Here is a 14,179-nt window from a genome sequence, read left to right on the forward strand (position 1 = left end):
AGGACTGAAGTTTCCACTGACCATTGTCTTTATGATATCATCAAGCCTTTGACTTCACTAAGGGTTTCAAAATGTGAACCATAGCCTATTATCAGATTCCTCACGAAAACACTTTTATAAAGTAAGTCAGCAACAGTAACTTTCAACTGCTCTACAGCAGTAGCTCTGGGCACAGGAAGAAAAACATCCTACAAAGCTCGAACTTACACAGGATGCTACTTCCGCTAGACACACAGATCGCCCACCGCGCTTCCACCATCACCATCACCGCCACCGCCAGGGCCTCGGCCTTGGTCTTCAGGAGGCCCCTTCCCATCCTGGCTCTGAAACTCTTTCAATGGCAGCACTTACAATAACCAAAACGTGACGGACAAGATACGGGATGAATAAAGCTTGGACCTTGCTCTGCAACAGATGCTACACTTGGACAAGCTGTCAGACTGAACCCCATAAAGTGCCATTTCTGCAGGTCAAAATTGGCTGAATACCAGCCATTTCATATGATTCGATCTAACAAAACCAAATGCCCCCCAGGCAAGTCCACCTGAGAAATTCAAACAAGAGACTCCTGTCTCTTCTCCAGAACAAGAGACTTCTCCAGGAAGGCCCAGAACCACAGTTCTTCCTCACAAAACTCAGTCCCTTTCTCCTGAATCACAAGTGTCCTCCTTTACCAGCCGGAAACGCCATACATCCTCCACCCAGGATTCTTCATTCACCCAACAGGTGCCAAACCAGGTCAGCCCACCACCACTGCTCAGCCATTCCTGCTACCAAGCTTGTTTCCATGCTGAACAGTGGGCCCAGTATCCAGGAGTGAGAGAATGGGACAGGCTTCCAGGGGAGGCTGTGTCGCCACCTGCCCGGTCTGGACTCCTGCCCTACAGGGCGCCACCTGCTGGCATCTGGAGTAGCTGTGCCCTGGGTTCCAAAGCCTCCCCTGGTGCACCTACTATACAGCTTAAAATGCCCTTACGTGACAGTGCATAGCAGCATTGGTCTTTATGGGACACTCCCACTCATATTTCTGACATTTTCTTCTTTCAAAGCAGACACCCTGCAGTCGCCAAACACCTAAAAATACGTTTATGTGTCACTCAGAAACTTCTCCCTGTGTGTGTGTGTGTGTGTGTGTGTGTGAGGCAATGTGTGTGTACACACACACACACACACACACACACACACGGTAAAGCTCCTTTACAGGTGTCAACCCCACCCGGCCCGGGCACTCCAGGGACGGGACGTCCCGCGGGCGCCGCGCGGCACTGCCATGCTCTGACTGCTCGCGGAGTCTCCCCATCCCCATCGCACTGCCCGCCGAGGAGAGGCCGCAGATGAACAGCCTCGGACACCGAGGGCCACCTCAGCCGCCCGTGCCATTAGAATTCCTGGGGGACTTTCTCATTCTTATTCTGAAAGTCTATGCGCCCAGCTGAGCTATCAAATGCATGTGGACTATTTGGAACTAATTATCTCCTGGAATAAAACCTCAAAGAAAAAAAAAAGTTGATCTCTATTTTGCTGGTAAAATCTAAAGTAACCCAAAGCTTTGAGCAATAGGTTTTTCATCCAGGACACTGAAAATGTTTCTAAAATGTATAGTTCATTTTCTCCAGTAATAAAAGAAATGAATTCTAAAGCAAACTTGCAATACCATTTTACACACACTACATGAGCAAACCATTTAAATATTATAACACCCAACCAAGTGTAATCTTACTCCTGAAGATTTATGGTAGGTAAAATGAAAAGACTATGTAAAGAACTAAAAAATGTTCACCTATCGAACAAATTAAACAGAACTATTCTTTTACCTACGTGTTCTGCAAAGACTTAAAAACATATACTAACAACACCTAGTGTGGGCTGAACTCTCTCAAGGGAGGGGGACCACTTCTGACAGCGGCCCCTCCAATCTACAGCGCTGAGGACGGGCGCTGCCACTGCCAGGAGCATGTGGGGCCCAGCGGCGCCCCCAACTCCTGCCCAGGGTGCGGCTGCCGCGAGGGGGGCAGGGCCCTCCCCACGGCTGTGCGCCCCCAGGACAATGCCTGCTCCCAGAGCTATAATGGACATCCTCACATATCCGTTGTGCACTCAGGCAGGACTACTTCTAGATAAATTTCTAGACGAGGACAATGGGTACGTGCATTTTACGGGCTGACAGACTCTGCCTAATCGCCCTCCAGAAAGATGCCATGAAAGGACACTCACTCCTCTTCACCCTCCGCCTCCACGTCACAGCTGCCCTGCCCGCAGCGTCTCAGCCTCTCCTGCCCCGGGCTCCTCCACGGCACTCGGCCGGCAGAGGCTCAGCCCCTGCTTACGCCCCGCTCAGCACCTACTCCAAGCCCGTGCCCAAGCCGCTGACCATGGCTGGACAAAACACACCACACCTTCACTTTAAATGTTCGACCGTAAATCTCCAGTGACACAGAACTACCAGCAAACAGCCGCATTTCCTCAGTTAGTTCACTGTCTCAGTCTCCATCTCCAAGGTGACTATTCCACTCATCTTCCCATCTTCCCAGGTCTCCGATGCCCCTCCCTCTCACCCTGCTTGTTCTCAGCTGATGACCTCATTAAGAAATAGGAGCAGTCGGAAGAGAACTCTCTCCTCTCCCTTGGACAAACACAGCAGCCTACTCCACCCACACGCAAGTTCTTGGCCTTCTCTCTCATTTCAATGGACAAAGCGTGCCTGCGCCTCCACCTGCCCATTCGCCTGCTGATCCAGGACTGTGCTCTCACGGTCACCCCCTCCGACAACTCCCAAACTGACACCTCCAGCCTGCACCCCATCCTCATACTATCTACCTGCTGGCCCGATCGCCACTTGGGTGACCAGTATCTCAGGCCTGACACATACAAAACAGGGTTCTTAATCCCCTACCCTGCCCTCCATGCCATCTGCCCTAGCTCGGGAAGAAACACCACCCTTCACCCTACGGCTTGAACCAAAACCCTGAGATCACCCTGGACCCTCTCCTCCTCACACTTGATCTAACAGGAAGCCATGACTGTTCCGGCTCCAAAATACATGAGGAACCCCACCTTCTCTCCCCACCACTGCGCCCTCCACAGCCTCCCGTCACCTGCTGCCGAGCCTGCTGCAGTGGAGACCTGCGTGGAGCCGGCCTGGGCCTGTCGCCTGGGCTGTGGTGTGGAACACAAACATCAGCGTGAGGCAATGCCACTCTGCGGAGCGCGTGCCCACCTCCCCCAGAGGCCACCAGGACCAGCAGAGCCCTCGGAGAAAGCTGCAGGGGTCCTGCACGAGGTGCCGGGCCGCGTGCCATCACCCACCCGATCAAATCCCCTGCTGCATCTGCGGTGACCACATCGCCTCTAGGACGTTCACACAAAAATAAGACCACTCGGTAGTAATACCTGAATACAGACAAACCACGAACCCCCCACGCCTGGCTAATAAGCGACTGCAGCTTTTTACTCATTTCCACTTTAGTCTCTTCCCCCTATACGTAAAATGTATTAAAATATTGAATTATATGTACACCTGAACCTACCGTAACTAAGGTAATACTGTATATCAACTATACTTAAATTAAAAAACCTTTTATAAAAGGACTTCTCCAATTTAAGGGAAAAAGTACTGAATTACAAGATTACCCATTCCCTGACAGCATCCATTTGTGGACACCAAGGTGGCCACATGCCAACCCTGACAAGCTCCGGGGAGGCGTGAATGGCGGCCTTATTAACTCAGAGACCGAAAGTAGCCACAAAGGGCGGTTTGAAGTTAAAACTTATTACCTAAAAGCAGTTTATGTCCCAGGCTAGAATCTTCCCTGACAAAAGTCAATCTTTACCTTAATTAATCCTGTGTATTGTCCTTTTGTATCTATGATAACTTACCTTTGGAGCGTCTAAGTGACTTCCTTTCTCCAGACCCTCAAAGCCCAGCCACCGCACCAGAGCACCACAGCCAGGGCCACAGAGCCCCTCATTGGTACTGCGTTAACTGTTGACCATCAACTATCCTATACCCACCAATGTAAAAAAAGTGTGCGTCTACCCTCTTCCTTGTCATCCAATCCCAAGGTGCTTTCCCCGGCCTCTCTAATCTATTACCAGTGGATTTCATGCAACCCACTTAGGGCCTCTCTTTTGATTCTAATGTATAAAGCAGGTTGCAGAACTGCCAGTCTCTGGAGCATTTTTCTCAATCCATTGAGATTTTACTCCCCAGCAATTATCAGTGTGGCTCAGATAAACTCCCAAAAATCCCCTACAGGTCTGAATGTTTCTTACGTTGACACACTCCAGAGCAAAGCCCCTAACCACTCTCCCAAACCACTAACACAAGCCCAAATCCTGTAATAAGTCTACGGCCATCTTCCTGAGACACCCCACAGGCTCCTACGGCGTGAGTTCTCCCCTGCTTCAACAAGCAGGAAGCCTAACCTGTTCAACTACCGGTGTGTTTCCGGTAGTCTTTGGCTGGTGGGCGCTGAGAGCTGTCAGGACAGCAGTTGCCACAACAGGCCACTACACATGCAGAAGTCACAGGAGCCCGGCTGGAGAAATGATTCTAGGACACTAACTCGGTGTTGGTTCTCTGAATACACTCCCTGACGTCAGCTGATCTTCTTGTCATCTGCTTCTTTCTCCTAAAAGCTGGATGAAGTGAGAAGAAAAAGTCTAGTTCGTCGGATGTTGCCCCGGACATCTTCCTGCCCCTCCCTTTTCCGAAAGTCGCCCTGGCACGAGGTTAGAGTGGGGCCGGACGACCGACTCATGGGCAGAGCCCTAGGCAACACCACTCAAGTACTTTAAGCCACATGTTCCAGCCCAATAAATTAGCCCAGGCTTAAAGAAGTCAGGCTGTACACATGTAAGAATTTTAATAAGCTTGGAAAATGCTACCTAGAGCTTATGCACGAACTTACTGTACCAATGGGATTCCCTGCCACCAGCCACAGAGTGCTAAGCCCCTGACAAGAGCTTCCGAGCACATGGGGCAGCAGTGACAGGGAGTCGGCTCGGTCCAGGTTTCCTCAGGAGTCAGAGACTCACAGCCGAAGGCTGGCAGCCAGATGGACGGGGAGCAGAACAAGGCACGCAGCTCGGTGGGGCCGCTGGCGTTTACTAGGAAAACATGTCGGAGCTTTCTCGGGTGGAAATCGGGTCCTCACACACCCTTCCAGAAACAAGCAAACACTGTAACCAATGTCTGCATTTATCAAATGCCTGTTTGTATGCAGAACTGGATTAGGTACAATAGAGAGGTTTTTAAGCAAACATGGTCTCTGCCTCCTAGATGCTGACACCTAAAATAAATAAAAACAATAAAGCTGTCCGGAGGATTACCAACCTAACTGAACAAACATGAAATGGGTAAAAGCACTGATCTTATATAAATGCAATGGAGTTAGAACTGCAGGGCAAGTCATGGGAGATGACTCTCTAAACAGGGTGGCGCCCTAATGGAACAGTTACCTTGTTAAGGCTGAGTCTCCACCTGGAGATCAGCTTTTAAGAAAAGCTTCAAGGGCTGGCTACTGGCTTGAGGGAAACGAGCCAATCAGAGAAGAGGGTGCAGCTTGGGAGATGATTTAGACAGAAATACAACAAGAGGGTGCAAGAAAATTTGACAATTGTCCAAGAAAATTAGGAGAAATCAATCAAGCTGGTGCGTGTTTCTCAACTATTGTTACATTCCCTTCTGATAAATATAAACTCACGCTCTCTTATCACATTATTTAAAATTTAAAAGGAAACTAAGCCTCCTAACCAACACCAAATCAAAGCAACAGTGGTTTCAGAATTTGATTTTCCAAATGACACAACACCCTCCTCCCCTAGAGCTGAGTAAGAATCACTCCCTCAGCTGGATGATATCAAATGTCAACAAGTTGAATTCTTTTTTTTTTTAAGATTTTATTTCTTTATTTTTAGAGAGAGGGGAAGGGAGGGAGAAAGAGAGGGAGAGAAACATCAATGTGTAGTTGCCTCTCGCAAGCCCCCAACTGCAGACCTGGCCTGCAACCCAGGCATGTGCCCTGACTGGGAATCAAATCCGTGACCCTTTGGTTCACAGGCCGGCACTCAATCCACTGAGCCACACCAGCCAGGGCGGGACTGAATTCTTAAAGAAGAGGATTTAGATGCTGGATCCACATGGGATCCGACAACCAGCAGTATTACGAAGTTACAGCCTAAGGTGACAAAAACCGACCGTGGTACTAGCAAGAATATGTCATAATTACCTGATTAAAATTTTTGAAGGAGAACTCTTTGTAGATGGCATCTCTCTCTTTTAATTTCGACCATCCTGCTGCTTTAAGGTCAAGCATAGCTTGGTTCCTCTCCTCTGCTGTCAACAAGTGAGCATCTGCTGACTATAAAAAGAACACATTTAACATCTGAAATGTAGAGGTTTAGTTAAACTCAAATCAACTTACAACTCTTTCCCTTACTAGAGATACAGAAAAAAAGTCTTAAAGGCAACAATTTCTAACCCTCTTTGGTTCCCTTGGTCTCAAAATACAAAGTTCTCAAAATATAGACAAAAACAAGACAAGCTCTCCACAACGTACGCTGCCTCCATGGGACGGTGCCTCAGTAGCCCACCCCCGTCTCACACATCACACTTCAGCTTCTCGGGTTTATTACAGATATGACTGAGACTGACCAGTACCACTGGCCACCTTACCAATGACCATTAACAACGGCCAGCATTCCAGTTATTAGGAAACTCAGGTGAACACACCCACCCAAGGAAACCCTGCAAGTCCACTGGCAGGACCAGATTAGAACCAGGGCGCTAAACTCCTGGTCTAGTGCTCTTTGGATGGTCCCACAAAACCTCAGCAACCTTCACTGCTTACTGACATGGGACTTAATTATCGGGGTTCACTATCCCTTTCAGATATGATGAAAACTAATCCCCAGAGGAAAAAAAACAAATGCAAAATTATATAGGATTTTGATAACTTCTGGGAGGTCCAAGACCCTCTGGACTACATGTAAAAAGCCTTTCACCTTAGTGAAGTTCCTCAGAGCACCAGGAAGATCTCCCTCCGGCCTGGCCAGAGCGCTGCCCAGTCCCAAGCCCCAGCGCGCACTGTCCCCCTTGCTCCTGCTCACACTGCTGCGGAAATTCGCAAACCCGGAGTCTGTGGGTTAACAGACCCACACTTCCCATACTCCTTGTTTTTTAGCTGAAAGAACTCTAAGCATGGCTAGAGATAAGAGAAGGGAATTCCAATCAAAGTCAGAAGAATTTTGTTCTCACTCTGGCAAAAATGCCAACCAAAACCTGTTTCCTTACCTGTCTGCAGGGCTACTCTAGGCTCAGGTGAGAGGGGGACTGTCATGCAGAAAGAATAAACTAACGTGAGTTCCTCATCGAAGGGTGACGGCGGGGCTGGGCCGGATCCTCCACCACAAAACTGCAACTCATTCCCATTTCAGGAATCCTAAAACCTTTATCACTGACATTAATGTAAGAGGACAGGCAGTAAACTTACTTTAAGACAACTTATTCCAGAGGTTCTGGTAAAGGTGGCGGAGTAGGTGAACACTATGCTCTCCTCCTACCATGATCACATTGAAATTACAAGTAAACTAAAGAACGATCAACCTAGAGAACCACCTGAAACCTGGCTAAACAGAAGTCCTGTAACTAAGGATGTAGAGAAGCCACAACGAGAACGGTAAGAGAGATGAAAATGCAAAATGGGCTGACCCCACACCCAAGTGGGCAGCTGAGAATCGGGAGTGGTGTATCGGCTACAGAGGTCCCCTACTGAGAAGCAAGGGGTTCCAGCCTCACAGTGGCCTCCCCAGCTGCGCTCACCAATGGAAGGAGAGGCCCCGACAACACCTGGCTGTGAAAATCAGTGGGGATTCCATCCATCTGGGTGACACTGAAGGCTGCTGGAAACCCAGCCACCCTCTCGCAGGGCCCACACACAGACTCACTCACTCACAGGCACTCGCCCTGGGCTCCTGAGGAGGGGTAGTGGCTTAGGAGGTGTCAGAGACATACGGGAAGGAACTGAGTTTTGTGGCTTCAGGGTAAGTGCTGGAGGGACGGCGGCCACCGTTCCCTGTGTTGAGCTCTCCTTTTGCACAGTTGAAGGGCACCATCCACCCTATGCTGAGCCCTCCCCCCAAACAGCCAAATGTGAATCTATATTAGCCTGGTGAACTGCACTCACTCCCCACAACGACTCCCTGAGGCTCCCCCACGCCCAGGTCAAGGACCAACAGAAGCTATTTCAGCACTGTGAGCTGGCCCCATGTTACAATCTTTCTTAAAAATCCTCAAAGGGCCCTGGCTGCTGTGGCTGAGTGGGATGGGCACCAGCCTACAAACCAAAAGGTCGCTGGTTCGATTCCCAGTCAAAGCACATGCCTAGGTTGTTGGCCAGGTCCCCAGCTAGAGAGTCAACTAAGTGATGTTTCTCTCTCATTCTGATGTATCTCTCCCTCTCTTCCTCTCTCTCTTCCCCTCTCTCTAAAAACATAAATACATTTTTTTTTTAAATCCTCAAACACCTGCAGGCCCCACGGGGGTGGCTGCTGGCCTCAGCATGCCCCTCGCTGAATGGACCCTGGGCTGGCACTGGTGCGTTCTGAATTTGCATTAACCTGGTGAACGCCACTCTTCCCAGCCTGGTGACTCCCTGACGCCCCACTTCACACAACTTGTATACTGCCCGCGGCTCTTTCAGTGGCTGAGCAGCTGGCAGGCAGCAGCAGGCCTCACAGCGCCCCGTGCATCTGGCTGAGCTGCCCCAGGTGCGGTACTGGTGGAAGCCGGCCTCAGTGCACAGTGCCCAGCACAGGCAGCCAACAACCACAGACGGCTCTGTAGCCTGCTCAAGGTACCCGCGGCCAGTCACAGGCAGCGGCTGACCCAGGTCTTCACTGGAGCACTCCCCAAGAGACCTCAGAAACAACACACCTGGGGGCCGGCTTCAGACCATAACAGACCACCGCCTGATTGGCTCCACAAGTGGCAGGCCCATAGGAAGATCTCAGGAGGCAAAGAGCACACTGGGGTGAATCCCGTTCCACAGGGTCAGCCCCCAGCACAGCAGCTCATATGGTTGTGGCCAATGCTCACAGCCAGTGAGCCAGAGGGGCAATCCCACCCACTGGCATGCCAACGGCAATCAGACTCAACTACACTCTTTCTCTTCTGGTCCAAGGTGCTTCGGGAGCCACAGGCTTCAGTGGAGACATGGCCAAGTCCAAGAATCACACCACACACAATGAATTTCGAAAATGGTCCAGAAAGGGCATCAAGAAACTTCAATCACGAAGACACAAATCTCTTCAGGGGGAAGACCTCAAGTTCCTGAGAAATGTGCTTCTTTGCCAAGAAGCACAAGATAGGCCTGAAGAAGATGTAGGCCAAAAAGACCAAGTCCATGAGTACACATGCCGCGGCTATCAAGGCCCTTGTATAGCCCAAGGAGGTCAGGCCCAAGATCCGAAAGGGCAGTGGCCAGAAACTCAGTCAACTTGCTACACTGCTCACCCCTAACTTGGGAAATGTGCTCATGCCCACGTTGCCAAGACAAGGGTAGACTTTAAAACAGAAGCTATAATAAGAGACAAACAAGGACATTTCATAATGATACAAGATCAATCAAACAAGAGGCTATAACCCTTGTAAACATTTATGTACCCAAAATAGGAGAACATACATACATATAGCAAATGCTGATGAACACAAACAGAGAGATCAACAGTCATACAGTCATACTAGGGGGACTTTAACACCCCATTGACATCAATGGACAGATCTTCCAAAAGGAAAATCAACAAGGAAACAACAACCCTAAATGACACGTTGGGTCAAATGGATTTAATTAACATTTTTAGAGCATTTCACCCCAAAACAGCGCACATGGAACATTTTCCAGGATAGACCACATTCAGGCCACAAAACAAGTCTCAACAGTATGAAACTGGAAGTAGTTTCAAGGAAAAAAAAACTGAAAAATGCACACATGGAGACTAAACAACATGTTACTAAACAATGAAAACAAAGAAATCAAAAGACACATTGAGACAAATAAAAATGAAAACACAACCCAAAATCTATGGGACACAATGAAAGCAATCCTAAGAGGGAAATTCATTGCAATACAGGCCTACCTCAAGAAACAAGAAAAATCTCAAATGAACAATCTAAACTTAACACCTACAGGAACTAAAAAAAGGAACAACAAAGTCCAAAGTGAGTAGAAGGAAGGAAATAATAAAGATGGGAACAGATTTAAGTGAAATAGAGCCTAACAAAATAATATAAAAGATCGATGCTATCAAGAGCTCATTCTTTGAAAAGATAAACAAAATTGATAAACCTTTAACAGGACTCATCAAGAAAAAAAGAGAGAAATGAAACAGGATAAGTGACAACTGACACCACAGAAATACAAAGGACTGTAAGAAAATACTATGAAAAATCATATGCCAACAAATTGGACAACTTGGAAGAAATGGATAAATTCCTAGAAACATATAATCTTCCAAGACTGAATCAAGGAGAAACAAAAATTCTGAACAGATTGATTATTGCCAATCGAATCAAAAAACTCCCAAAAAACAACAGTCCTAGACCAGATGGTTTCACAGGTGAATTTTACCAAACATTCAAAGAATTAACACCTATCCTTCTCAAATTATTCCAAAAAACTCAAAAGGAGGGAAGGCTCCCAAGCTCATTTTACATGGCCACCATTGCCCTGATTCCAAAACCAAAGACATTAAAACAAAAAATTACAGGCCAATAATCCTGATGAACATAGATGCAAAAAATCCTCAACAATGTAAACTAAAACCACAACGAGGTATCACTTCCTACCTGTCAGAACGGCTACCATCAATAAGTCAACAAACAAGTGTTGGCGAGGACGTGGAGAAAAGGCGCCCTTGCGCACTGCTGCTGGGATTGGTGGGACTGCAATGTGGAGCAGCCACTAAGGAAAACAATTAAAAACAGAAGTAACGAATGACCCAGCAATTCAACTTCTGGGTATTTATCCAAAAAAATCCAAACACATTTAAAAAGATACATGTACCTCTATTTCACTGCAGCATTATTTACAATAACTAAGATATGGAAGCAACGTAAGTGCCCATCAATATACGACTGGATAAAGCAGCTGTGGTACATACCATATTTTGCCGTGTATAATGAGCACTGTTTTGCCCACATTTTTTACGGAAAAATAAGGATGCACATTTTACAGAGGTGGTACTAATTCAGTATCTATATAAATGGTTTTAATTCTTTTATTAATACTTATGCATTAAAAGTGTAACTCTAGAAAGCAATAATGATATCCATATGCAAAATAATACCCTGGAATACAATAATCAGTTTTGTTTCTAAATATAAATAAATAATTGAATTAAAAAATTTAAAGAAAAGATTTTCTTCCTGAAAGTTTGGGCCCAAAACATGGGTGTGCATTATACATGGCAAAATGCAGTATATACAATGGAATATTACTCAGCCATATAAAATGGAATCTTTCCATTTATGGCAGCATGGAAGAATGGAAGAACCTACAGAGTATTACACTGAGTGAAACAGGTCAGACAGAAAAAGGCGAGTTCTATGTGATTTCACTTACATTGGAATCTAAAGAACAAAATAAGCAAACAAAAGAGAAACAGCCTCATAGATACAAAGAACAAACTGATGGCTGCCAAACAGGAGAAGAGTTGGTGGACAGTGTGAAAAGGTGAAGGGATTGAGCCCAAATTGGTAGTTACAAAATAGTCATAGGGATCTAAGTACAGCATAGGGAATATATGGTCAGTAATATCGTAATAACTATGTCTGGTGCCAAGTGAGTAGGTCACTTCATAAATTATATTAACGTCCACCATGCTGTACACCTGAAACTATTATACAATAATATTGAACGTTGACTCTAATTGAAATATAAAAAAACTTTAAAGGATAAAAAGACAACTTAGTCCATGAAGAGGAAAACAGGACACTAATGAGATAATTTTCTAGTTTCCCTTCTCTGCTAGGTCAGCTACCCTTACCTATAACTAACAAGAAAGAAAAATGAAAATACCTCTTGCTTAGATAAAAAACATTCAAAGGCTTGTTCTCAAAAACATTTACTACTAAGAACCAAAATACCTACTCATTCCTTTAAAACGACAGTCTCTGAAATTTTTCACACAAAGACCCACTACAAGTAACACAAAATTCTTATGAAACTTAAATATTTTACATCAACTCAGAGTATTTTGGAAAAGAAACAGGACATTCTGCATCCACACTGAGTAGCTGCAAAGAAAACGACTGACCACGTTGTAGGTAAGGCAACAGTCACCTGCAGTCTAGGAACAAGTGCTGAGCCGCTCCGTTCTCCCCCTTCCACAACCCCAACGAGGTCAACAGCACGAACTGTCCTCACTGCACATGTCTGCCCGGGAACAGGGGTCCCGTCCAGCACAGTGAAGTGGAGCCACTTCATCTACATAAGAGAAATGCCCTCCCGCCGGGGACACACCCCTATACAGAACCCTTTGTGGTGGGCTTAATTTTTTTTTCTATAGGAGCTGGGGTTAGTGACAGGGAAAAGCATAGTATCTGAAGAGCATTAACTTGATTTAAGGCCTAGCTCCGTTACTTTAAGCTGTGAGATGGTGAACAAATCCCTGAGCCTCTCTGAATACCAGTATCCTCGTGCCTATGATGGGAATATTACAATATTAACCTGATGAGATTTTTGAAAGGCTTCAATTAAAGAGATCTTGAATGTGAAGGCACCCAATATAGAACCTGGCACGTGGCAGCTCCTCAAATCGTATGTGTTTGTTGATTTCTTCCTGAACACCTAATTTTATTTAATCACCAGGACCTTGATGAGAGTTATGCCTGGAGACGTGCCTAGGCGGCAGTAAACACTCAACACTCAACCTGTGTTCTCACCTTAATGGCCACGAAACAAGGTGCTTATCTTCCTCCATCCCCGAGGTATATTTAATTTCTTCTATCAAAAAACTGCAAAACTGCCAAACGGGCTCTATCAGGCAACTTAAAATAAAATGAGTTTAATGCAACACTTTCCCACTAGGTGGTGCTGCATGTTAAAACTTTCACTCAAGTTAATTTAGCCCAATATATTAACTTCTCACGCAGGATGACTGACGGACGCCCCTCGTAAGAGGAAAAAAGAATCGATATGTCACCAAAAAGATAATTTATTAATAACTCCCCCAAAATAACACCAAAACAAATTAGTTAATTCAACATTCGGCCACCCCACCTGCGGCGAGCGCGCCGTGGCCGAGACGGTCCCTGCTCTCACCAAGCGTACAGCCTAGAAGACTGAATAGCAGCACCTTTAGTCAGATCAAGTGACCCAAACATCAACTATTTTTACAACTACTTTTATATTTTAAAAAAATAACAACAAAAGTCGTCCTCGTTTGTTTTCTGGTTGGAAATTTCGTAGACTCCGACGGGATTTTTAAGCCAAGGAAAAACTGCAGGATGCTCCGGCCGCGCCGGTCCTGGACCAGCGCGTCCGACCCGCGCGGCTTCCAAGGTCTGATCTCCAAGGGCGGGCCCACTTCGGGGCCGGCGCGGGTCCCTCCCGCCCCTCCGCCGGCTCCACGGAGCCTCGACCTCCTCCCACCACCGCGCGTCCTCGGCACTCACTCACCATGGCCGCGAGACCGGAGCCCCGACTCCGCAGCGCCGCCAACAAGCGCCGCACGGGTACCCGCACTCCCAAAGCCGTCGCCATGGCCGCCCGCCCAGAGCTGCCCGGCGCACTGCCTGCCGGCCGCCCACAGCCCTAACTGCCTGTCCGCGGACAGCTCCCAGCGGCGGGCCCAGCGGCCCCGCACAGTCCAGCCCCACCGCGCAGGCCCAGGCGCGGCCCGGCCCCGGAAGGCCCCCAATAGCTTCAATGCCCGTTCCGCTGGCAGCGAGCGGACGGGGTCCCGCAGGCCCCCACAGGCCCCCGCTCTCTCAGATGCCGCTCTGCGTCTTTTCTGCGTCTCTCTTGCCCCGTTGCCCAGTTTCCCCTCTATGTGGGGAAGGCGAGCGGCCGGCGGGGCGCTGGGGTTTTTTTGGCGCTTAGAGTTGACACTCACGGACGGCCTGACCGTGCTGGGCTCCCTGCAGGGTGGTGGGGCGAAGAGTCCGCCCAGCAGAAGG

General features: G+C 47.6%; 1 protein-coding gene across 4 annotated transcripts in view; it reads right to left on the reverse strand.

Moving 5' to 3' along the window:
- PCBD2 (pterin-4 alpha-carbinolamine dehydratase 2) overlaps positions 1-14,167 on the reverse strand; it is a 55,645-nt gene extending 41,478 nt beyond the window's left edge. The window contains exons 1-2 of one of the 4 annotated variants that reach the window (XM_054568435.1): positions 14,116-14,164; positions 6,231-6,362 (exon numbers count right to left, since the gene is read on the reverse strand). In XM_054568435.1, the coding sequence (XP_054424410.1) occupies positions 6,231-6,317 (87 nt within the window). In that variant the 5' untranslated portion in view covers positions 6,318-6,362; positions 14,116-14,164. Of the gene's footprint in view, positions 1-6,230; positions 6,363-13,679; positions 13,861-14,115 lie in introns of those variants that run through there. The other 3 variants (XM_054568434.1, XM_054568437.1, XM_054568436.1) reach the window with 3 other exon arrangements.
- Positions 14,168-14,179: the final 12 nt, after the last annotated feature.

This window comes from Pteronotus mesoamericanus, unplaced genomic scaffold (genome assembly GCF_021234165.1).
Source record: "Pteronotus mesoamericanus isolate MK-2021 breed Mesoamerican mustached bat unplaced genomic scaffold, CSHL_Meso_final contig_2, whole genome shotgun sequence".
NCBI classification, from domain to species: Eukaryota; Metazoa; Chordata; class Mammalia; order Chiroptera; family Mormoopidae; genus Pteronotus; species Pteronotus mesoamericanus.